At 46.0% G+C, this 26,254-nt stretch overlaps 1 protein-coding gene across 1 annotated transcript; it reads left to right on the forward strand.

Moving 5' to 3' along the window:
- Positions 1–2,411: 2,411 nt before the first annotated feature.
- On the forward strand, positions 2,412–26,254 carry LOC143277485 (uncharacterized). Its single transcript, XM_076582336.1, has 5 exons — positions 2,412–2,791; positions 19,755–19,885; positions 21,356–21,452; positions 22,427–22,564; positions 23,697–26,254. The coding sequence occupies exons 1-5, from the start codon at positions 2,741–2,743 to the stop codon at positions 24,582–24,584; spliced, it is 1,305 nt and encodes a 434-aa protein (XP_076438451.1). The 5' UTR covers positions 2,412–2,740; the 3' UTR covers positions 24,585–26,254.

The following is a 26,254-nucleotide window of genomic DNA, read 5'->3' on the forward strand; positions in this document are numbered from 1 at the left end:
CCCTTCACTGGACACCACAAGGCAGACACCAGACAGCAAGGTCACATCACCAGGACAGCCCTTCACTGGACACCACAAGGCAGACACAAGACAGCAAGGTCACATCACCAGGACAGCCCTTCACTGGACACCACAAGGCAGACACAAGACAGCAAGGTCACATCACCAGGACAGCCCTTCACTGGACACCACAAGGCAGACACAAGACAGGAAGGTCACATCACCCAGACAGCCCTTCACTGGACACCACAAGGCAGACACAAGACAGCAAGGTCACATCACCAGGACAGCCCTTCACTGGACACAAGGTGGACACAAGACAGGAAGACCAAAGAACACCTGGCGCAAAACAGTGGAAAGAGAACTCCAGACCCTGAAGCACACCTGGGGTACCGTTCAGAGACTGGTCCACAACAGACAGGAGTGACGGTTCTTCGTTACGGCCCTATTTAATAAAGAAGAGAAGAAGAAAAAAAACTGCAGTAGAACGAAGTTGGTTTTCTTTACGCACTGTTAACCCTCACTGAAGTGTGAAATAATTCGATAGAAGAAGAAGGAGGAGGAGGAGGAGGAAGAGGAGGATGAGAAGGTGGAGAAGAAGGAGGAGAGGAAGGGGGAGGAGAAAGAGGAGGAAGAAGAAGAAGACGAAGGAGGAGGAGGAGAACATGAACAAACACACCAGTACCCATGTCAACATTTCATTCTACCGGTCGGTTCTTCATGCAAGCTACAGTATGTCCCAGGGAAAAAAATGTTTGAAAAAACAGAGAGAAACCTTCCGAACAATGTCTCGTGCGCGTTCTTTGTTATCATTATCATTTAGTTGTAGTAGCAGTAGCAGCAGCAGCAGCAGTGGTTGTACTAGTAGCCGTAGAAGTAGTAGTGGTAGTAGTAGCAGTAGCAGCTGTAGCGTTAGTAGTAGTAGTAGTAGCAGCAGCAGCAGCAGTAGTAGAAGCAATAGTAATAGCAGTAGTAGTACTAGCAGTAATAGTAGTAGGAGTGGTAGATTGGAGATGAATGATAACTATCTATCAATCAATGTAGGTTGGAGATGAGTAATAACTATCTATCTATCTATATAGGTTGGAGATGAGTGATAACTATCTATCAATGAATGTAGGTTGGAGATGAGTAATAACTATCTATCTATATAGGATGGAGATGAGTGATAACTATTAATCAATGTAGGTTGGAGATGAGTGATAACTATTAATCAATGTAGGTTGGAGATGAGTAATAACTATCTATCTATCTATATAGGTTGGAGATGAGTGATAACTATCTATCAATGAATGTAGGTTGGAGATGAGTGATAACTATCAATCAATGTAGGTTGGAGATGAGTGATAACTATCTATCAATCAATGTAGGTTGGAGATGAGTAATAACTATCTATCTATCTATATAGGTTGGAGATGAGTGATAACTATCTATCAATGAATGTAGGTTGGAGATGAGTGATAACTATCAATGAATGTAGGTTGGAGATGAGTGATAACTATCTATCAATCAATGTAGGTTGGAGATGAGTGATAACTATCTATCAATCAATGTAGGTTGGAGATGAGCGATAACTATCTATCAATCAATGTAGGTTGGAGATGAGTGATAACTATCTATCAATCAATGTAGATTGGAGATGAGCGATAACTATCTATCAATCAATGTAGGTTGGAGATGAGTGATAACTATCAATCAATCAATGTAGGTTGGAGATGAGTGATAACTATCTATCAATCAATGTAGGTTGGAGATGAGCGATAACTATCTATCAATCAATGTAGGTTGGAGATGAGTGATAACTATCTATCAATCAATGTAGATTGGAGATGAGCGATAACTATCTATCAATCAATGTAGGTTGGAGATGAGTGATAACTATCAATCAATGTAGGTTGGAGATGAGTGATAACTATCTATCAATCAAAATCCCCATCACCATCAGACTGGTCGTCAGGCATGCTCCAGGTTTCCCCGCGATAAAAACTCTGTGGAAATGTTCACCTTGGGCACCTCACGTCTCGCCATACACTGCAGGGAGAGAGAGAATGGGGGGAGGGGGGGGGGGAGAAACAGAGAATGTGGAGAGACAGAGACATAGACAACGAATATGGAGACAGAGACAGAGAATGTGGAGAGAGAGAGACAGAGAGATAGAGAGAGAAAATGTTGGCTGTAAAACAACAACCAGTCTCACTTTGGTCTCGCTCTTTCCCCCCCTTCACACCCCCACCCCAACCAACACCCCACCCCCATCCAAGACACACTCCACCCACCCCCCCCCCCCCCCATTGCGTCGTACAAGATACCACGCGCTTTGCAGGAAGGGGGGTATGGGGGGTGGTTGTGGGGGAGGTGGGGGGACACCCAACACGGGTCTTACCAGGATGCCGAGCACCCAGCACACGACGCAGGCATCAGTGTCCGGACAGTCAGCCAGGTAGCTCTCCGAGTTCCTCGAGTGGCGCGCGTGTCTCTGTCCTCACCTCCACACCTCTCACAGCTCCTCCTGCTGATACCTCCTCTCCTTCTCTCACTTTCTCCGTCTCTCCGACATCCAACCAGCCAGCCAGCCAGCCAGCCAGCCAGGTCTTGCTGACTTTTGCACACGTCCGGGTTCAGTCGTACCTACCTGCCTCCCCTGTTCAGACCTGTCTCCCCATCCAGGGCCAGCCGGACAAGCCGTCAGTTGTTGTTGTTGTTGTTGTTGTGTTTGACCCGCTCTTCCCTGCCCAGCACCATGTCTAACCGCGAAAAGGCCATGGGAATGGACAGAGCTCTCACCTCCAAGGTAGGGACATTTTCTGGGCTTTGTTTGCTTTCATTTCTCGTCACGGGGTTCCTGTCATTTCTTCTGTCCCTCACCTCTGAGGTATGGACACTTTGTCTTACTTTGCTTGCTTTCATTTCTCGTGAAGAAGTTCCTGTGTTTTTGTCCTTCACTTCTAAGGTATGGACACTTTGTCTTACTTTGGTTTTGTTTTGTTTGTTTGGTTTTTCGTGACGAGGTGCCTGTGTTTTCCTCTTTGTCCCCCTCTGTAATCCCCTTTGGGAAGTGTGAACTGGATTCCCTCCCCTCCAGTCCGGACTGGTGTCACACATCAGTCCCCCCATGTGGCTCTCATGTGTGGGGTACATGTGGACATTCAGCTTTGTCTTTTTTTTTTTTTAACTTGAAGTACATGTTTTCTTCTTTTTTCTTTCCTTCCTCTGACCATGATTGGTAAGACAGGTAAATTTCCCTCTACCTCCTGCCCACTATATGTGGTCTCACCTCTCAAGTATGGACACTTTGTCCTCCTTTCGGATTCTGGTTGATGAGCAAAGTCACTTTTCTTATTGTGTGTTTTTTCTGATAAGACAGGAAAGGGAGGCGAATTCCTCAACCCCCCCACCCCCAGGACCGGTAAAGTAGGTGTATTTTCTCGTCTTGTTTATTTAGTCATTGTTTTTTTGTTTGTTTTTGTTTTGTTTTTTTCATCTCTTATAAAAAGACCCCCTCCTACCCACCCCAATTCCCGCTTCCACCCCCCCACACCCCCACCCCCGCACCCCAAAAAGAAAACCACCTTGAAGAGATTATAAAAACCACCATAATGATCATGAACATAAAAGTGTGTTGCCAAACGATTACAATTGAAATGAATGATAATTATACAGACACGTGTAACCGACATTCACCAATGGTACATTCCCCAAGTTCTAGAAATGTTTTTTTCATCCATCCAAACAACCACATATCATACATTCCCGATGGCCAAACCGAGAGGAAAGGCAAGTATTGAGGATTGTGAAGAGATACCAGTCATGGTGACAGGACGAGTATTGAGGATTGTGAAGAGATACCAATCATGGTGACAGGACGAGTATTGAGGATTGTGAAGAGATACCAATCATGGTGACAGGACGAGTATTGAGGATTGTGAAGAGATACCAATCATGGTGACAGGACGAGTATTGAGGATTGTGAAGAGATACCAATCATGGTGACAGGACGAGTATTGAGGATTGTGAAGAGATACCAATCATGGTGACAGGACGAGTATTGAGGATTGTGAAGAGATACCAATCATGGTGACAGGACGAGTATTGAGGATTGTGAAGAGATACCAATCATGGTGACAGGACGAGTATTGAGGATTGTGAAGAGATACCAATCATGGTGACAGGACGAGTATTGAGGATTGTGAAGAGATACCAATCATGGTGACAGGACGAGTATTGAGGATTGTGAAGAGATACCAATCATGGTGACAGGACGAGCAGGGCAGGGCAGGGCAGATGAAAACACGACAGAAAAAAAGATCAAACCCAGAAAAGAAGAATGTTATATTTAGCAAATAGGACATTTCTGGCTCAGGATTTTTAGAAAGTGGGCAGTGTTAATAATTCAAAGACTAAAGGAGGTGCTCCTCTAAAATGTGTCTAAACCATTGCCCTTGAATACTTATTTGCTGAGGTTCATATTTTTGTGGGGGGGGGGGGGGGGGGGGGGGGGTTCATATCTAATCGTCCTTGGTAATGTTACACAATGTTCTTTTTTTTACCCTGCAAATAATGATTGACAAGTACGTGGAATATGGACCCCCCCCCCCCCCCCCCCCCCCCCCCCCCCCCCCCCCCAAACCACCACCAGCCCCCCCCCCTCCCCTGCCTCCCCTCTGCAACCCCAACCACCACCCCCTCCCCAAATAACGAAGTACATGAAATCCCTTTTCCTCTCCTCTGGTAACTGCACCTCTAGAATTGTAGTGATTGATAAGGAATGTGAAATTTCTTTCCCTTTTAATAGTAATCAGTCTCAACTTTCCTGCAGTCAGTTTCTTATATCGATATGACTTCTACCCATGTCGACACAGGGCAAAATGGTGTGTGAAATCTTTTTTCATGTCGTCAGTTTTTGTTGTTGTTGTTGCTGTTTTATCATACACACATGGCAATGTCGACACAGTGCAAATTGACGTGTGAAATCTGTCTTTTTTCATGTCGTCAGTTGTTTTTTTTTTATCTTACATACATGGCGATGTCGACACAGGGCAAAATGACGTGTGAAATGTGACTGTTCCTACAGTGAGTTTCATTTATCGATATGACTTACACACATGACGATGTCGACACAGGGCAAAATGACGTGTGAAATGTGACTGTTCCTACAGTGAGTTTCATTTATCGATATGACTTACACACATGACGATGTCGACACAGGGCAAAATGACGTGTGAAATGTGACTGTTCCTACAGTGAGTTTCATTTATCGATATGACTTACACACATGGCGATGTCGACACAGGGCAAAATGACGTGTGAAATGTGACTCTGTTCCTTCAGTGAATTTCATTTATCGATATGACTTACACACATGACGATGTCGACACAGGGCAAAATGACGTGTGAAATGTGACTGTTCCTTCAGTGAATTTCATTTATCGATATGACTTACACACATGACGATGTCGACACAGGGCAAAATGACGTGTGAAATGTGACTCTGTTCCTACAGTGAGTTTCATTTATCGATATGACTTACACACATGACGATGTCGACACAGGGCAAAATGACGTGTGAAATGTGACTCTGTTCCTACAGTGAGTTTCATTTATCGATATGACTTACACACATGACGATGTCGACACAGGGCAAAATGACGTGTGAAATGTGACTGTTCCTACAGTGAGTTTCATTTATCGATATGACTTACACACATGGCGATGTCGACACAGGGCAAAATGACGTGTGAAATGTGACTCTGTTCCTACAGTGAGTTTCATTTATCGATATGACTTACACACATGACGATGTCGACACAGGGCAAAATGACGTGTGAAATGTGACTGTTCCTACAGTGAGTTTCATTTATCGATATGACTTACACACATGACGATGTCGACACAGGGCAAAATGACGTGTGAAATGTGACCTGTTCCTTCAGTGAGTTTCATTTATCGATATGACTTACACACATGACGATGTCGACACAGGGCAAAATGACGTGTGAAATGTGACCTGTTCCTACAGTGAGTTTCATTTATCGATATGACTTACACACATGACGATGTCGACACAGGGCAAAATGACGTGTGAAATGTGACTGTTCCTACAGTGAGTTTCATTTATCGATATGACTTACACACATGACGATGTCGACACAGGGCAAAATGACGTGTGAAATGTGACTGTTCCTACAGTGAGTTTCATTTATCGATATGACTTACACACATGACGATGTCGACACAGGGCAAAATGACGTGTGAAATGTGACTGTTCCTACAGTGAGTTTCATTTATCGATATGACTTACACACATGACGATGTCGACACAGGGCAAAATGACGTGTGAAATGTGACTGTTCCTACAGTGAGTTTCATTTATCGATATGACTTACACACATGACGATGTCGACACAGGGCAAAATGACGTGTGAAATGTGACTGTTCCTTCAGTGAGTTTCATTTATCGATATGACTTACACACATGACGATGTCGACACAGGGCAAAATGACGTGTGAAATGTGACTCTGTTCCTACAGTGAGTTTCATTTATCGATATGACTTACACACATGACGATGTCGACACAGGGCAAAATGACGTGTGAAATGTGACTGTTCCTTCAGTGAGTTTCATTTATCGATATGACTTACACACATGACGATGTCGACACAGGGCAAAATGACGTGTGAAATGTGACTGTTCCTACAGTGAGTTTCATTTATCGATATGACTTACACACATGACGATGTCGACACAGGGCAAAATGACGTGTGAAATGTGACTGTTCCTTCAGTGAGTTTCATTTATCGATATGACTTACACACATGACGATGTCGACACAGGGCAAAATGACGTGTGAAATGTGACTGTTCCTACAGTGAGTTTCATTTATCGATATGACTTACACACATGACGATGTCGACACAGGGCAAAATGACGTGTGAAATGTGACTCTGTTCCTACAGTGAGTTTCATTTATCGATATGACTTACACACATGACGATGTCGACACAGGGCAAAATGACGTGTGAAATGTGACTCTGTTCCTACAGTGAGTTTCATTTATCGATATGACTTACACACATGACGATGTCGACACAGGGCAAAATGACGTGTGAAATGTGACCTGTTCCTACAGTGAGTTTCATTTATCGGTATGACTTACACACATGACGATGTCGACACAGGGCAAAATGACGTGTGAAATGTGACTGTTCCTACAGTGAGTTTCATTTATCGGTATGACTTACACACATGACATGTCGACACAGGGCAAAATGACGTGTGAAATGTGACTGTTCCCACACAACGCATTCAGGTGTGGAGAGGAAAGTGCAGCGTCGTGATGTCCTGACACAGACATGTTTGACACAATTCAAAGCAATGCAAACCACGTTTCCCACAATTCAAAGCAATACAAACCACGTTTCCCACATTTCAAAGCAATACAAACCACGTTTCCCACATTTCAAAGCAATACAAACCACGTTTCCCACATTTCAAAGCAATACAAACCACGTTTCCCACAATTCAAAGCAATACAAACCACGTTTCACACAATTCAAAGCAATACAAACCACGTTTCCCACATTTCAAAGCAATACAAACCACGTTTCCCACATTTCAAAGCAACACAAACCATGTTTCAAACAATTCAAAGCAAAACAAACCACGTTTCACACAATTCAAAGCAATACAAACCACGTTTCACACAATTCAAAGCAATACAAACCATGTTTCACACAATTCAAAGCAATACAAATCACGTTTCACACAATTCAAAGCAATACAAACCATGTTTCACACAATTCAAAACAATACAAACCACGTTTCACACATTTCAAAGCAATACAAACCACGTTTCACACATTTCAAAGCAATACAAACCACGTTTCCCACAATTCAAAGCAATACAAACCATGTTTCACACAATTCAAAGCAATACAAACCACGTTTCCCACATTTCAAAGCAATACAAACCACGTTTCCCACATTTCAAAGCAACACAAACCATGTTTCAAACAATTCAAAGCAAAACAAACCACGTTTCACACAATTCAAAGCAATACAAACCATGTTTCACACAATTCAAAGCAATACAAATCACGTTTCACACAATTCAAAGCAATACAAACCATGTTTCACACAATTCAAAGCAATACAAACCACGTTTCACACAATTCAAAGCAATACAAACCATGTTTCACACAATTCAAAGCAATACAAACCATGTTTCACACAATTCAAAGCAATACAAATCACGTTTCACACAATTCAAAGCAATCACGTTTGTATGGTGAATAACGTATCCCTTTCCCTCTCTCTTTCTCCATATATATACATCTGAACGAAGATATCGACCGCATTGTAACATTATAAAGATTGAAACAGAGGGAGGGGGACTATGAGGAGAGAGAGAGAGACAGAGACAGAGAAAAAGAGAGAGAGAGACAGAGACAGAGAGAGAATGATCAGAAATGGATGTTTTTTTGTGTGGTTTTTTTCTGTTCTAATGAGAATAATGAAGCAACATACGACGCTTGTTGTGATTTTCACTGTGGAACACATGGAGGGTTGGGGGGGGGGGGGGGGTGTTGTGATTTTCACTGTGGAACACATGGAGGGTTGGGGGGGGGGGGGGTGTTGTGATTTTCACTGTGGAACACATGGAGGGTTGGGGGGGGGGGGTGTTGTGATTTTCACTGTGGAACACATGGAGGGTTGGGGGGGGGGGGGGGGTTGTGATTTTCACTGTGGAACACATGGAGGGTTGGGGGGGGGGGGGTGTTGTGATTTTCACTGTGGAACACATGGAGGGTTGGGGGGGGGGGGGTGTTGTGATTTTCACTGTGGGACACATGGAGGGTTGGGGGGGAGGGTGTTGTGATTTTCACTGTGGAACACATGGAGGGTTGGGGGGGGGGGGGGGTTGTGATTTTCACTGTGGGACACATGGAGGGTTGGGGGGGAGGGTGTTGTGATTTTCACTGTGGAACACATGGAGGGTTGGGGAGGGAGGGGGAAGCAGAGGTACTGACCGCAAATTACGCACAAAAGAATAACATGCAAGGCCATTGAGCACAATGAACGATTATGGTCATCATTAGACTACGATCGTGCCTGATACCACCCTGAAAAGCATTTAGGATAACCAAATGCAAATAAACCAACTCAACTATTAAGAAAAAGGGGAAGTAAATAATGTGATGGAAGACAGAATGTGTTCAAAGACAGAAAGGAGAAATACAGACAGACAGACAGACAGACAGAGGAAGGGAGGGGGGGGGGCTGAGGGGTAAAGAGAAAAAGAAGGAGAGACAGAGACAGACAGACACTAAGACTCCGAGACAGAGACAAAGAAACAGACATAGATTTACAGGTACAAAGACAGAGACTCCGAGACAAAGAGACAGACAGAGAGAAAGGGGCACAGAGACAGACAGACAGACAGACAAAGAGAGGGACAGAGAAAGCCCCTAGCATGACTGGTGCACACAGTACATTGTGAAGGAATTTCTCTCAGACATGTTCGGTATGGAGGATGATTACACAAAACAAATTCCGCACTCACCTCGAACTGAAGAGACAGACAGACAGCCAGACAGACAGAGACAGATAGCAAGACACATTGACAGACAGAAACAGAAAGGGAGACAAATACAGGGAGAGAACTCTGAACTTTTCTTTACTGAATCAAAATACCTTTTCAGCCCTTATGGCATGAGGTTTAAAGTAATATTCTTTAACCATGATGAAAACAAAAACTGGCCATATATTAATGAAAAGGCCTGAAAATATACTGATAAATTAAACAGTGTCGACCATTCACTGTGTGATAACTGGACAGACTGCCGGGAGACAGGGAGAGGGAGGGAGAACGTCAAGAAATTGTCACTGTCCAAACAGAGGAACTATGTCAGTTCCAGATCTGTTTACCTGTCAATACACCTACCTGTTGTGTGGAGTGACGTCACACACACACACACACACACACGACACCACACACACGCACACACGCAGGCACGCACACACACACACACGCACACACACGTTTTTCATATATATATATATATATATATATATAGCTATATCTTTGTACACACACACACACACACACACACACACACACACGTTTATTTATAGCTATATCTTTGTATACACACGCGCGCGCGCGCGCGCGCAGGCAGCTCTTGCCGTCAGGTACTCTCAGCGTTTCCTACAACAAACCCCTAAACCCACAGTTCAATCTCTCTGCCAGCTCAGTTCTTCATGGAAGTTACCAGATTTCTGGCAGCCGGTTGTTCCTCCCCCCTTTCAGAGGAGAAGGGAAAAAAGATGGAGGAAAAAGCAGACGATGGTTTCCTCGTGCAGCCCGGGCCATGGAGACCGCCCTGAGCACTGGGCACGACTCCAGCCAACAGGCCCCGTCAGCACAGGCAGCAGAAACCGGCATGCAGCAGTTAGGGGATGCCGGGTTGGTTCTCCTCTCTGCTGCTGCTGCTGCTGGCATGATGCGGGCAATTGGATGCCACCATGTCTTCTGCTGCTGCTGCTGTTGCTGCTGTGTGGTGGTTGTGCTGTGTGTGTGTGAGAGAGAGAGAGAGAGAGAGAGAGAGAGAGATGCTTCCCCCTCACCACCAGCCCACGTTACCCCACATTGCCTAAAAGGCGAAACAAGACAGGGAGCCAGCCTCTCTTGTCAGCTGACGCCGGAGCGAGTGCAGCACGTGCTTGTGTTTCTGTTGATTGGTTGCTGGAGGTATCTGGTGGCGCGTGGCTTCTATTTTTTTTATCGCGAGCGGTTTGGTGCTTTTTGTGGTTTTTACCACGTGGGCACACTTTTTCGACACGGGGAGTTATTTTGAGAAAACCTTTTTACAAGGTTATTAGAAATACACACCCCCACCACCCAGCCTAAAGTCTTTTTTTTTTTTTTTTTTTTTTTTTTTTTTAATTTACAACATTGGTTTATCTGAGTCCCAGCAGCGACTAGCTCTCTCTCTCTCTCTCTCTCTCTCTCTCTCTCTCTCTCTGCGTGCTGGTGTTTTTCAGTGTGTGTGTGTGTGTGTGTGTGTGTGTGTGTGTGTTCACGCGCGTGTGTGTAGGAAGTATTACCATCTATTGTCTCTCATGTACTTGAAAATTCTCCAACCGTAACACCTCAGTGTGGGAAGTAGCCAGTCACATGACAACTACATCATCCTTCACATTGTGTCATGCCTTCCCTTCCAGTCACATGACAACTACATCATCCTTCACACTGTGTCATGCCTTCCCTTCCAGTCACACCATCCTTCACACTGTGTCATGCCTTCCCTTCCAGTCACATCATCCTTCACACTGTGTCATGCCTTCCCTTCCAGTCACATCATCCTTCACACTGTGTCATGCCTTCCCTTCCAGTCACACCATCCTTCACACTGTGTCATGCCTTCCCTTCCAGTCACATCATCCATCACACTGTGTCATGCCTTCCCTTCCAGTCACACCATCCTTCACACTGTGTCATGCCTTCCCTTCCAGTCACACCATCCTTCACACTGTGTCATGCCTTCCCTTCCAGTCACACCATCCTTCACACTGTGTCATGCCTTCCCTTCCAGTCACACCATCCTTCACACTGTGTCATGCCTTCCCTTCCAGTCACACCATCCTTCACACTGTGTCATGCCTTCCCTTCCAGTCACATGACAACTACATCATCCTTCACACTGTGTCATGCCTTCCCTTCCAGTCACATCATCATCAACTACATCATCCTTCACACTGTGTCAGTCAGTCAGTCAGCCAGTCAGTCATTTCTTCAGCTAGCCAGGCAGTCATTAAGTCAGTCAGTCAACCAGCCAGTCATTAAGTCAGTCAGTCAGCCAGCCAGCCAGCCAGTCAGTCAACCAGTCAGTCAGCCAGTCAGCCAGCCAGCCAGTATGCCATTGTAGTGAGGAAAAGCACGCACGCAAATAGACAACTTGAGAGACAAATGGAGTGTTCTTTTCAGGGAGGAAAACGACAAAGATGTTCATGTCTCAAAACGTCGCCTGCGAACAGCATCCGTATCTAATGACAACCACTTTGGATGACGTTATATCCCACTTCATCGTTTTAAGAGTAAAACCATTCATTTACCTATTTATTCGTTTGGTCCTTTCACCCACCTACCACCCCTCAACGTGACGTCACAAACACTCGTGATCTGAGGGCGCCAAGGTCGGTGACACCGTGACCTCATTTCCGATTAATAAATAGGTCAACAGGGTGACATCTGTTGACCCAGTTCCAGCGCCAATAACAAGGCGAACAATGATGTGATTTTAAAGCCCACGTCTTTGCAGATTATCGTTGACTAGGAAAAGTGTGTGTCTGTGTTTTTGTGTACATGTTTGTGCGTCTGTGTTTGTGTGTCTTGGATAGTATGTGTATGCGCGTGTTTTGTCTGTATGTGTGTGCGCGCGCGCGTGTGTGTGGAAGTGTGTGTGTGTGTGTGTGTGTGTGTGTGTGTGTGCGCGCGCGCGCGAAGGCACCTTTCCAAGAAGATGACGGTTACAATTATGAGGACAGAAGTGAAGCGTGCATCAGAATGACACCTGTGATGTCTGGGGTCAGCCGTGCAGGAGGAGAAGGAAGGGGGATTGGGGCTGGGGAGTGGTGGGAGGGGGGGGGGGGTAGGGAAGATTGTAAGGGGGGGGGGGGGATCCAAGAACGTAGTCTTGAAGAGAACACACAGAGAGTGAGACAGAGACAGACTGAGAGACAGAGATAGCGCAACAGAGTGGTTTGTTGATTACTTTCCCTATCGAAACAAGAGACAGACAGAGAGAAAGAGAACCTGATTCAGAATTGTCGTCTTTTTCACGGTTTAACAGAGACAAGGCGAACCAGCCAGATAGACAGGAATTGGGACTGAACAGCTTACTTCTGCCTGAGACACATTTACACATGAGATTGGGGAACTGCTGCAGGACACAGAGAGAGGGGGAGAGAGAGGGGGGAGAGAGAGAGACGGAGAGAGAGAAAGAGAGAGAGGGAGAGAGAGAGAAAGAGAGAGAGAGAGAGAGCTCCAGGAAAAAAAATCTATTCCTCAAACAAGGATCTCCGAACGTACACACAACACAGCATTCAGACTTCCAAACCAGATGCAGGCCCGACGCCATAACTATGACGTCAGCCCGCATTACGTCACACCTGCAGGGCTAATGAAGAACACGTGCACGCGCGTTCCACGAGTGATTCTGCTGTGGATGGTAGGCAAACTGAGTGCAGTGAAAGAGAGGGAGACGGGGAGTGGGGGGAGAAGAATGCGGAGAGTGGGGGAACGGGGGGAAGGGGAAGTTGGATGACTCAGGAGGTGTACACAGGTAGCACATTCTCTGCATCTACCACCGAAAGAACGAACTTTGCAGCCATGCAGCAAACAGGTGTCAAAATGACGCAGTGCGCGGAAGGCGTGAAGCCAGTCAGAGTGCTTCCCCCTCTTTCCGCCATTCTTTCCATCTCTACACAACCAACGTCTGTCTTTCCGCCATTCTTTCCATCTCTACACAACCAACGTCATGTCTTTCCGCCATTCTTTCCATCTCTACACAACCAACGTCTGTCTTTCCGCCATTCTTTCCATCTCTACACAACCAACGTCTGTCTTTCCGCCATTCTTTCCATCTCTACACAACCAACGTCTGTCTTTCCGCCATTCTTTCCATCTCTACACAACCAACGTCTGAATTTCCGCCATTCTTTCCATCTCTACACAACCAACGTCTGTCATTCCGCCATTCTTTCCATCTCTACACAACCAACGTCTGTCTTTCCGCCATTCTTTCCATCTCTACACAACCAACGTCTGTCTTTCCGCCATTCTTTCCATCTCTACACAACCAACGTCTGTCTTTCCGCCATTCTTTCCATCTCTACACAACCAACGTCTGAATTTCCGCCATTCTTTCCATCTCTACACAACCAACGTTTCAGAAAAAAAGACCGTCGCCCTGTGTTATTCAAATCTGAAAAGACATTTGTTGCCAACTTATAACTTGAAGTTTATCAAATCTGAGGTGTGTGGAAATACTTTGTGATGGTCACGGTGGAGTATTGTGCAGTGAGACAAAAGAACTTTCGTGACAGGAAGAAAAGAAATTTTAGGCCAGAAATGTTCCAGTCCTTCGCTCTCTCTCTCTCTCTCTCTCTCTCTCTCTCGCTCTCTCTCCATATATATCATATTATTTTTTTTTTTTTTTTTTTTTTTTTACAGTACAGCACAGCACGAGAGAGAGACCGAAAACCAGCGACACTGAGAAACAAAAGGACGCAGAGACTGCTTTAAAAACAAACGTGCACTATGATAAGACACACACACACACACACACACACACACACACACACACACACACACACACACACACACACACACACAGAGAATACTGTCAATAGCTCGCGCAAAACTGATCGCATGTTTTCTTTTAAAACAAAAGGATATGACAGTAGCAGAAGGCTCGCCAGTCTAATTTTCAGACGATGACTGGATGTCATAAAACAAAACAAAACAAAGCACGTCAAATGTGACTTGCTTTTGCGGCAATGAAATTGTCCCCCGTGCATATCATCCATAAATGTAAACAGTTAAAACTATATTTACCTATGTCATTTACAAAATCTGCAGTTCCATCTGCTTCCATCAGAAATGTCTTATATGATAATCAACATGTGTTTGAAATAGTTCAGAGTTTAACTTGGAGTCCAGTTGGCTCTTTGTTGTAATTCTTCTGGTTGACTTGTTAGTTTGTTTTATTTCCTTTGTATATATTATTTTTCTTTTTTCTTTAACATTTGAAGAGAGAGGAACAGGAAAAGTAGTGAGGATTTAAGGCATGGGTGGTGTGGGAGAGATGATGGATTTTCGTCTAAAATCACAAATGTGGATAGACGTTAAGCAAAAGAACGAACAAACACACACACACACACACACACACACACACACACACACACACACACACACACAAAAAAAAAAAAAAAAAAAAAAAAAAAAACCCAACAACAACACATCACAACTGACAACACCATACCACACAACACCATACCACAATACACAACACAACACCCCACAACACACATCACACCACACCACACCACACACCACCACACCACGACACTACACACACACCACACCATACCACACAACACACCATACCACACAACACAACACCATACCACTCCACACAACACCACACTACACCACACCACACCACACCACACCACGACACACTACACCACACCACACCACACCACGACACACTACACCACACCACACCACACCACACTACACACTACACCACACCACACTACACACCACACTACACCACACCCCACCACCACACCACACCACACAACACAGACAAAATCAAAAGGACAGTTCACTGATTTAAAGGACAGCGAAATCAACTGGCACCACAGACCACCACCACCCACCCCCCTCCCCAAACAACACAGAAAAAACAGAAAAGAAAGTAAATGGAAAAGAAGCAGACCCGTGACACGTGCAGACCTGGTGTGTGTTGACATTTCTTCAGACAGTCCTCACTGTGTCAGCGGGCACGTGCACATCGGTGCAGAATGTCAAGCTAAAGGTCATCGTGACCCCGCCCCCACCACCCACCACTCACCAGCCTCCCAGACCTCCCCACCGCCCCTCCTCCCCCAGCCCCGCCCCTCCTCCCCCACGCCGCCCCTCCTCACTTCTGCTGTCCCCCCTCCCCCTTCTCACCCCCTCCCTCCACACTCTCCTCCTCCACCCTTCCTCCACCCCTACCGATCTGCATCACGTCCTGTTTTCATTCTGTCTACTTGTCTGTCAGTCTGTCTGTCTGCCTGTCTGTCTGTCTGTCTGTTTGTCTGTCTACCTGTCTGTCTGTCTGTCTGCCTGCCTGTCTGCCTGTCTGTCTGTCTGCCTGCCTGTCTGCCTGCCTGTCTGCCTGTCTGTCTGTCTGTCTGCCTGTCTGTCTGTCTGTTGGCCTTTCGCTCTTCGTTGTGCTCCGGTCCACACCTAAACTGACCTTGACCTTGGGCGGAAAGAAACGGTGGGGGTGGGAGAGGGTGGTGGGGGAGAAGGGCAGGGGGATATGTAGGGGTTGGGGGAGGGCAGTGGGGGGGTGGGGGGGATACATGATGAAACAGCGGACATGAGAAATGGGGAAAAGGGGGGAGGGGGGGGGGTGCAGTTTGTGCTGAATCTGATTTTATACACAACAGCATAAAAAAAAAAAAAATTAAAAAATTGAAAAAAAATCATCGGCAACTTTAGGCATGCCTGTAACGATATTTTGGAACAAAACCAAAGCAACGTCAAGTATCGTCTCTGAGTGTGGTGGTGTGTGGGGTGGGAGGTGTGGAGGTGGGGAGGGGGGTGAAAGGTGACCAGAGCTCACGCACAGCATGGTGTCAGTTTCCTGACCAAACACACCACACACCAGTCTACCAAACACACCACACACCAGTCTACCAAACACACCAGTCTACCAAACACACCACACACCAGTCTACCAAACACACCAGTCTACCAAACACACCACACACCAGTCTACCAAACACACCAGTCTACCAAACACACCACACACCAGTCTACCAAACACACCACACACCAGTCTACCAAACACACCACACACCAGTCTACCAAACACACCAGTCTACCAAACACACCACACACCAGTCTACCAAACACACCAGTCTACCAAACACACCACACACCAGTCTACCAAACACACCAGTCTACCAAACACACCACACACCAGTCTACCAAACACACCACACACCAGTCTACCAAACACACCAGTCTACCAAACACACACCAGTCTACCAAACACACCAGTCTACCAAACACACCACACACCAGTCTACCAAACACACCACACACCAGTCTACCAAACACACCAGTCTACCAAACACACACACCACACACCAGTCTACCAAACACACCACACACCAGTCTACCAAACACACCAGTCTACCAAACACACCAGTCTACCAAACACACCACACACCAGTCTACCAAACACACCAGTCTACCAAACACACCACACACCAGTCTACCAAACACACCAGTCTACCAAACACACCACACACCAGTCTACCAAACACACCACACACCAGTCTACCAAACACACCAGTCTACCAAACACACCAGTCTACCAAACACACCACACACCAGTCTACCAAACACACCAGTCTACCAAACACACCACACACCAGTCTACCAAACACACCACACACCAGTCTACCAAACACACCAGTCTACCAAACACACCACACACCAGTCTACCAAACACACCAGTCTACCAAACACACCACACACCAGTCTACCAAACACACCAGTCTACACACACCAGTCTACCAAATACATTACCGACTCACCCTCTACCAAACACACCAGTCTACCAAACACACCACACACCAGTCTACCAAACACACCAGCTCTACCAAACACACCACACACCAGTCTACCAAACACACACCAGTCTACCAAACACACCACACACCAGTCTACCAAACACACCACACACCAGTCTACCCAAACACACCAGTCTACCAAACACACCACACACCAGTCTACCAAACACCACCAGTCTACCAAACACACCACACACCAGTCTACCAAACACACCACACACCAGTCTACCAAACACCCACACCAGTCTACCAAACACACCAGTCTACCAAACACACCACACACCAGTCTACCAAACACACCAGTCTACCAAACACACCACACACCGTCTACCAAACACACCAGTCTACCAAACACACCACACACCAGTCTAACCAAACCCACACACCAGTCTACCAAACCACACCAGTCTCTACCAAACCACACCACACACCAGTCTACCAAACACAAAACACCCATCTACAATACATTACCGAGACTCACCCTCTACCAAACACACCAGTCTATAATACATTACCCACTCACCATCTACCAAACACACCAGTCTTATATAGATTACCCCACTCACCATCTGACAAAACACACCAGTCTATAATACATTACCCACTCACCCTCTACCAAACACACCAGTCTATAATACATTGACCCACTCACCATCTACCAAATACACCAGTCTGTGTAATACATTACCGACTCACCCTCTACCAAACACACCAGTCTATAATACATTACCCACTCACCATCTACCTAAACACACCAGTCTATAATACATTACCCACTCACCTTCTGACAACACACCAGTCTATAATACATTACCTGCACTCACCCTCTACCAAACACACCAGTCTATAATACATTACTGACTCACCCTCTACCAAACACACCAGTCTATAATACATTACCCACTCACCCTCTACCAAACACACCAGTCTATAATATATTACCCACTCACCATCTACTAAACACACCAGTCTATAATACATTACCCACTCACCATCTGACAAACACACCAGTCTATAATACATTACTGACTCACCCTCTACCAAACACACCAGTCTATAATACATTACTGACTCACCCTCTACCAAACACACCAGTCTATAATACATTACCCACTCACCCTCTACTAAACACACCAGTCTATAATACATTACCCACTCACCATCTGACAAACACACCAGTCTATAATACATTACTGACTCACCCTCTACCAAACACACCAGTCTATAATACATTACCGACTCACCCTCTGCCAAACACTCCAGTCTATAATACATTACTGACTCACCCTCTACCAAACACACCAGTCTATAATACATTACCGACTCACCCTCTGCCAAACACTCCAGTCTATAATACATTACTGACTCACCCTCTACCAAACACACCAGTCTATAATACCCTGATTACCGACTCACCCTCTACCAAACACACCAGTCTATAATACATTACCGATCTCACCCTCTATCAACTACACACCAGTCTATAATACATTACCCACTCACCCTCTACTAAACACACCAGTCTATAATACATTACCCTCTCACCATCTGACAAACACACCAGTCTATAATACATTACTGACTTCACCCTCTACCAAACACACCAGTCTATAATACATTACCGACTCACCCTCTGCCAAACACTCCAGTCTATAATACATTACTGACTCACCCTCTACCAAACCACCAGTCTATAATACATTACCGACATCACCCTCTGCCAAACACTCCAGTCTATAATACATTACCCACTCACTCCTCTACCAAACACACCAGTCTATAATACATTACCCACTCACCCTCTACCAAACACTCCAGTCTATAATACATTACCCACTCACCCTCTACCAAACACACCAGTCTATAATACATTACCCACTCACCCTCTACCAAACACACCAGTCTATAATACATTACCGACTCACCCTCTGCCAAACACTCCAGTCTATAATACATTACTGACTCACCCTCTACCAAACACTCCAGTCTATAATACATTACCGACTCACCATCTGCCAAACACTCCAGTCTATAACATTACTGACTCACCCTCTACCAAACACACCAGTCTATAATACATTACCGACTCACCCTCTGCCAAACACTCCAGTCTATAATACATTACTGACTCACCCTCTACCAAACACACCAGTCTATAATACCCTGATTACCGACTCACCCTCTACCAAACACTCCAATACATCACCGATCAGCCTCCAGCCAACCTTCAGCAATCAACCAACCAAGCTTTTTATCCCTGTGTGACAGGTGAGCTCTAAATATGACTCCCATGTGTGACAGGTGAGCTCTAAATATGACTCCCATGTGTGACAGGTGAGCTCTAAATATGACTCCGGGGCAGAATTTGAGGTGAGGGAATGGATCAAGCACCTCACCGGAGAGGACATTGGCTCGGGGGCTGTGGAGGTGGAGAAGAGACTGCGCAACGGTCAGATCCTCTGCAAGTAAGTGTGTGTGTGGGTGTGCGTGTGTGTGTGTTCCAGTGTGTGTGTGTGTGTGTGTGTGTGTGTGTGTTCCAGTGTGTGTGTGTGTGTGTGTTCCGGTGCGTGCGTGCGTGCGTGTGTGTGTGTGTGTGTGTGTGTGTCGTGATCCAGAGCCATGCTGTGACGGAGAAACAGAGAGAACGAGACAGATAAACGGAAGTGGTCCGTTTCTGAAAAATGCAGTGAGGGTTTTCAGTACGTGCACACACACACACACACACACACACACACACACACACACATATATATATATATATATATATATATATATATATATATATATACGGGTGGAGTGTATGATTTTTTTTCTATGGGAAGCAACTGCGTGTCTCTTGTCAAACAACATTTTTACTGGCATCATCGTTCCTTAGTGTTCATGTTTCAGTAGCACTGAGTGGAGTTGTGGTTGTGACTGGTCAGGGCACCAGCAGTGAGACGTACGGCTGAGGCTTGGTGCTCAGTCCACGTACCGCCAAGTCAGCACTGACAAATCCAGTGTAGGGAAGAGTGCTGCCATCAGCACACCTCACGCTTCATCAAGGAGGGTGTTGAAGAAGTCCACGTACCGCCAAGTCAGCATTGACAAATCCAGTGTAGGGAAGAGTGCTGCCATCAGCACACCTCACGCTTCATCAAGGAGGGTGTTGAAGAAGTCCACGTACCGCCAAGTCAGCATTGACAAATCCAGTGTAGGGAAGAGTGCTGCCATCAGCACACCTCACGCTTCATCAAGGAGGGTGTTGAAGAAGTCCACGTACCGCCAAGTCAGCACTGACAAATCCAGTGTAGGGAAGAGTGCTGCCATCAGCACACCTCACGCTTCATCAAGGAGGGTGTTGAAGAAGTCCACGTACCGCCAAGTCAGCATTGACAAATCCAGTGTAGGGAAGAGTGCTGCCATCAGCACACCTCACGCTTCATCAAGGAGGGTGTTGAAGAAGTGCTCGCTCACTGTCGATACTGAAGATGGTGTCCTGAAGCACTGTGTCAATTCCCTCCACACAGACACTGACGTCGTTGGTCCCACCGGTTCTGACGCTCTGGCCTGCTGTGCTGTGACCACAGTTCAGTCAACCACAACTCTACTCAGGAAGATAAAAAGGTTGAGGCGATGTTCTTCTTTTCATAGCGAAGATCCGCATTCAGGCGAATATCGCTTCGGTTTTTCGGGTTCATTGAATTTCAGCGTTACGCGATGCGATTTTCTTTTCTTTCAGTGCTAGGTTCGTATGCGAGTCCTTTGGCTCCTGAACTAAGGAGACAGAGCACACTTGGCCCCTGTGCTAAGTGGTAGAGCACATTATAACACCATTCATTATGATTTTGACGAAGATGAGGAGGAGGAGGAGGAGGATTATTATTATTATCATTATTATTTTCATATCATTATTGCCACAATTATAATTATGATTATTATGATCTGACGGGCAGACTGGCCCAGGCAGTGTACAATGGAACAGCCAACAAGCCACCAGCTGCCCAGAGCTACAAGATCAGGATGAACACCATGTCGGCGCCATTCAAACAGGTACAGCCTCTATCACTGTTGCTGCTGCTGATGTTGTGGTTCTTGATACTGCTGATGATGTTGTGCTTCTTGATACTGCTGCTGATGTTGTGCTTCTTGATACTGCTGCTGATGTTGTGCTTCTTGATACTGCTGCTGATTTGTGTGACAGTCAGTGGTGTCTGACTCACTGTGACCCTCAGAACAGCAGTGAAGGCAACTGCTGCCCAGACTACATGGGCTGAAATTTGATCTGGATGAAGTGTCTTGTCCAAGTTACATCCCCACTATCTCAGCCAATAGGACTTTAGGACAGTCGGCGTTGGGAAGGTCCCCAAAGGCCAACTAGCCTCTAACATTGCAGCACTAAGAGCCAATGCAATATTGCTTCCTAGTTTGAAAGTCATAGTCCTCAAAAGACTAAGCTGAAAATTAATTCCAATTGCATCCACAAAAGACAAAGCTGAAAATGACTCCCCATTGCAGTTGAGAAAGCATTGATGTTGCAATGAATGATGGGCACCACGCGTGTCGTCTGATGTCCGTCATATCGTTCTTTTCACATCGTTTTAAAGCCTGTCTCTTTAACTCATTCAGCCCTGCTTCCCACCATTACTCTGGCGTCAAAGTTAAGCTGTAGCAGTCATCCTAGCCAGGCAAGCGCTTGGCTACATCATCATCATCATCACTTGCAGTAGTTTTTGTTTTTATGTTGTAGTGGTGGTGGTGGTGATACTTACAACAAGACTGTTTCTCTCTCAGTGGTTTACAGAACTGACCGGGCACTCAGCCTGGAGTCCTGACTGAACTGACTGGGCACTCAGCCTGGAGTCCTGACTGAACTGACTGGGCACTCAGCCTGGAGTCCTGACTGAACTGACTGGGCACTCAGCCTGGAGTCCTGACTGAACTGACTCCCCTTGCGGTCAGCTGGACTCGTAAGCACAATGATTTGATTTGATTTGATCAACATGGTGCTGGCTTGTGCTGGGCAGATGGAGAACATCGAGGTGTTCCTGAAGTCGGCAGAGAACTACGGTGTGCCCTCCAACAGTTTGTTCCCCACGGCAGACTTGTTTGAGGGGAGGAACATGGCCATGGTCATCTCCACCATTCTGCAGTTCGGTAGTGAGGTCAGGGGCGCCAACTCCGTTTTCTTCTTCTGCTTCTCCTTTATTATCATCAATATCAATTTATCTGTCTGTATAAAATTATCTATCTGTCTGTCTGTCTGTCTTCATTCCGGCTAAAAATTATATATATATATATATATATATATATATATATATATATATATATAGAGAGAGAGAGAGAGAGAGAGAGAGATACGTGTGTGTGTGCGTGTGTGTGTGTTGTTGTTGTTGTCGTCGTCGTCGTCATTATTTCTCACGGCCTCATCCTCCTCAGCATCGTCTATCTTTCTTGTTTCCTTTCTTTCTTGCCTTTCGTCTTGCTCCTTGTCCTATTTCTAGTTTCCTTTCTTTCTTGCCTTTCGTCTTGCTCCTTGTCCTATTTCTAGATTCCTTTCTTTCTTGCCTTTCGTCTTGCTCCTTGTCCTATTTCTAGTTTCCTTTCTTTCTTGCCTTTCGTCTTGCTCCTTGTCCTATTTCTAGATTCCTTTCTTTCTTGCCTTTCGTCTTGCTCCTTGTCCTATTTCTAGATTCCTTTCTTTCTTGCCTTTCGTCTTGCTCCTTGTCCTATTTCTAGATTCCTTTCTTTCTTGCCTTTCGTCTTGCTCCTTGTCCTATTTCTAGTTTCCTTTCTTTCTTGCCTTTCGTCTTGCTCCTTGTCCTATTTCTAGTTTCCTTTCTGTTTCCTTTCTTCAATCTCTTCCTTACCCATCTCTTCCTCCTCATCTTCTTCTCTCCTTCCTCTTCTTTCCCTTTGCCTGGCCTTTCCTTTTCTCGGTGTGAGTGTGTGTGTGTGTGTGTGTGTGTGTGTGTGTGTGTGTGTGTGTGTTGCATCTCCTGTACCCTCACAGTGAGAGAAAGTCGAGACACAGTGAAACAGGGAGAGAAAGAAAGGAGGGGTGGGGGTCGGGGGGGAGGGGGGCCGGGTGAGTGAGAGATGCAGAATCAGAGAGACAGATAGAGAGAGGAATTCCTTCCTCTTACTGGGGTATTGTCTGTTCATTACAAAGTGATTTTGTCATGTACGCATTTATTCATTTCACCACGCGCGCGCACGCACACACACACACACACACACACACACACACACACACACACACACTACTAACAAGACACATTGTCTCCCCTGCCCCAGGCCCAGCGGCACGGGTTCAACGGCCCCACGTGTGGCCCCAAGCCCTCCGAGAAGCACGAGGTGCACTTCACCGAGGAGCAGCTCCGTGCCGGGCAGAGCATCATCGGCCTTCAGGCCGGCACCAACAAGTGTGCCTCCCAGTCAGGCATGGCCATGGGCGCCGTCCGACACATCGCCGACATCCGCGCCGACGACGCTTCCAAGGAGGGCGCCGGCATCATCGGCTTGCAAGCTGGCTCCAACAAGGGAGCTTCCCAGTCCGGCATGGCCATGGGAGCTGTGCGACACATCGCCGACATCCGTGCCGACGATGCCTCTAGGGAGGGTGCTGGAATCATCGGTCTGCAGGCCGGCTCCAACAAAGGTGCCTCACAGTCCGGCATGGCTATGGGCGCCGTCCGACACATCGCCGACATCCGCGCTGATGACGCTTCCAAAGAAGGAGCTGGAATCATCGGTCTCCAGGCCGGATCCAACAAGGGAGCTTCCCAGAAAGGTATGGCCATGGGCGCCGTCCGACACATCGCAGACATCCGCGCTGACGATGCCTCTAAGGAGGGAGCTGGAATCATCGGTCTGCAGGCCGGCTCCAACAAGGGAGCTTCCCAGGCCGGCATGTCCATGGGCGCCGTGCGTCACATTGCCGACATCCGCGCGGACGACGCCTCCAGGGAGGGCGCCAGCGTGATCGGTCTGCAGGCCGGCTCCAACAAGGGAGCCACCCAGGCCGGCATGTCCATGGGCGCCGTCAGACACATCTCGGACATCAAGGTGGACGACATGAGCCAGGAGTCCAAGGCCTCCATCAACCTGCAGTACGGATCCAACGTGGGAGCCAACCAGGCCGGCATGAGCTACGGAGGTCGCCGCGACATCATGCAAAAGTAGGTCAAGGTCGGGACAGATCAGGGTCACCACTTAATTGCACTTTTTCGGAGCCGTTTTTCAGTTAAGGAATCACCACCATCTCACAAGATCGGCATGTCCTTTCTCTCTTTGGTCTGAAATAAGATTTGGTTTTTTTTTTTTTTTTGGTTTTTTTTGTTGTTGTTTTATTACTGAACGTCACTTGAGAATTTTTTTCGCCTTTGTTCAAGTTTGGTTTATTTCTCTGTCTTGTGGCACTGTCAGATATATTATTATTATTGCCAGAACTCTTTGGTTATTTATCAGTTTGTACTCTTCCCTCCAGTTCCCCACTGACCCCTGTGACCCCTGTGAGTCAGCACGAGCTTTGAGTGTCATGGTGGCTACATTGTATATATTTCGGGTTCAGCATTGGTGAGAGCAACGGCGAGCTTTCTGCCTGGGCAATTGTTAGCTTGATCCTGTGCTAAACTAGTTGACTCGCTAACCGAGGCTATTACTTTACACATCCTATAGGCATAGACCTACATGTTATGAGCAGAAAAAAAATCCAGTACTCGGAATTCTATTTTTCCATACCGTGCGTGCCTTTTCGATGTTGCTGTATAGCGGGAAAACCGAACGTTGACGGAATTTACCGAACGTTACTGATCCGTGGGTGGCGCAGAGTTGTCTCTCTTTGTCTTGGCAAAAAATGTTGTACAACCATTCCGAGTCCATTTTCTGCGCATGTAACAGGTATATGCCGTTATAGTTGTGATTTCTCCATTATCGTCTTCTTGGTCAGTGTACAGGTCTAGCAAGCTGCTTAAAAAGGTGTTTTGTTTTCAATGCTGATTTGTTGAACACTGCATGAAATGTAAAAGATTTAGGTGATGGTAATTAATCAATAACTTGCATGTCCAGAAACAACAAGCACCGAATCAGTCCACGCATTCAGCGGGTGTTCAGCAGCCGTTATCATGTCAGTATTATCGCGTGTTTACTTGCAACACCAATAGTGAACAGGGAATGCGGACTGTTGTTATCTGGTTTGTTACAGTAGATCCATAGCTGTGTTGTCGTGTTGCTCAATCACAGAACATTTCATACTGTATTTGTAATCAGACTTTCTTCTTCTTTTTTCTTTTTAAATACTATATTTTTTTGTTTGTTTCTCTCTTTCTCTTGTTGGGAATGTTGAAGACGCACTCAGTGCGATCATTCATGTGTGATAACGTTTGCTAAGAGTTCCACATTCGCTTCAAACTTCCAAATTACTCCTGTGACGTTTTCTAATTCTTATCTTTTATTATTTCTAAATAATCTTGTCCATTGTAATTTCTTTTATGCATACTTTCTTTGTCATGTAGAACATCCCTATCCCCCCCCACCCCCTCCCCTCACCCCCTTCCTCCACCCCACTGCACCAGCAGACGTATCACACACATAGTGTAGTTTTCAACAAATTTTACAAGTGCAATACAATTATTTATTTTGATTGAAACTGCTTTCACGTACAACATATATTCGTTTCTGTGATTTGCGTTTTTTGCATGTACATGGCGATGTTACTGGCTTTCACTGCGGCTATACTGGAAGAGATTTTTTTATGTACAGAAGGTCTTTTTGTTCTACACGGTCTTTTGAACGTGCAAGTGCCGAGATTTTGGAAGGAAGAAAAAGTGACAGAATTAAAAGAATATGCTGTA

This window comes from Babylonia areolata, chromosome 34, assembly GCF_041734735.1.
Source record: "Babylonia areolata isolate BAREFJ2019XMU chromosome 34, ASM4173473v1, whole genome shotgun sequence".
Classification (NCBI taxonomy): domain Eukaryota; kingdom Metazoa; phylum Mollusca; class Gastropoda; order Neogastropoda; family Buccinidae; genus Babylonia; species Babylonia areolata.

Coding starts and splice junctions, on each gene's coding strand:
- LOC143277485 (XM_076582336.1), top strand. CDS start 2,741: ATGTCTAACCGCGAAAAGGCCATGGGAATGGACAGAGCTCTCACCTCC. Junction 21,453..22,426: donor TGTCGGCGCCATTCAAACAG/GTACAGCCTCTA, acceptor TGTGCTGGGCAG/ATGGAGAACATCGAGGTGTT. Junction 22,565..23,696: donor TTCTGCAGTTCGGTAGTGAG/GTCAGGGGCGCC, acceptor CCCCTGCCCCAG/GCCCAGCGGCACGGGTTCAA.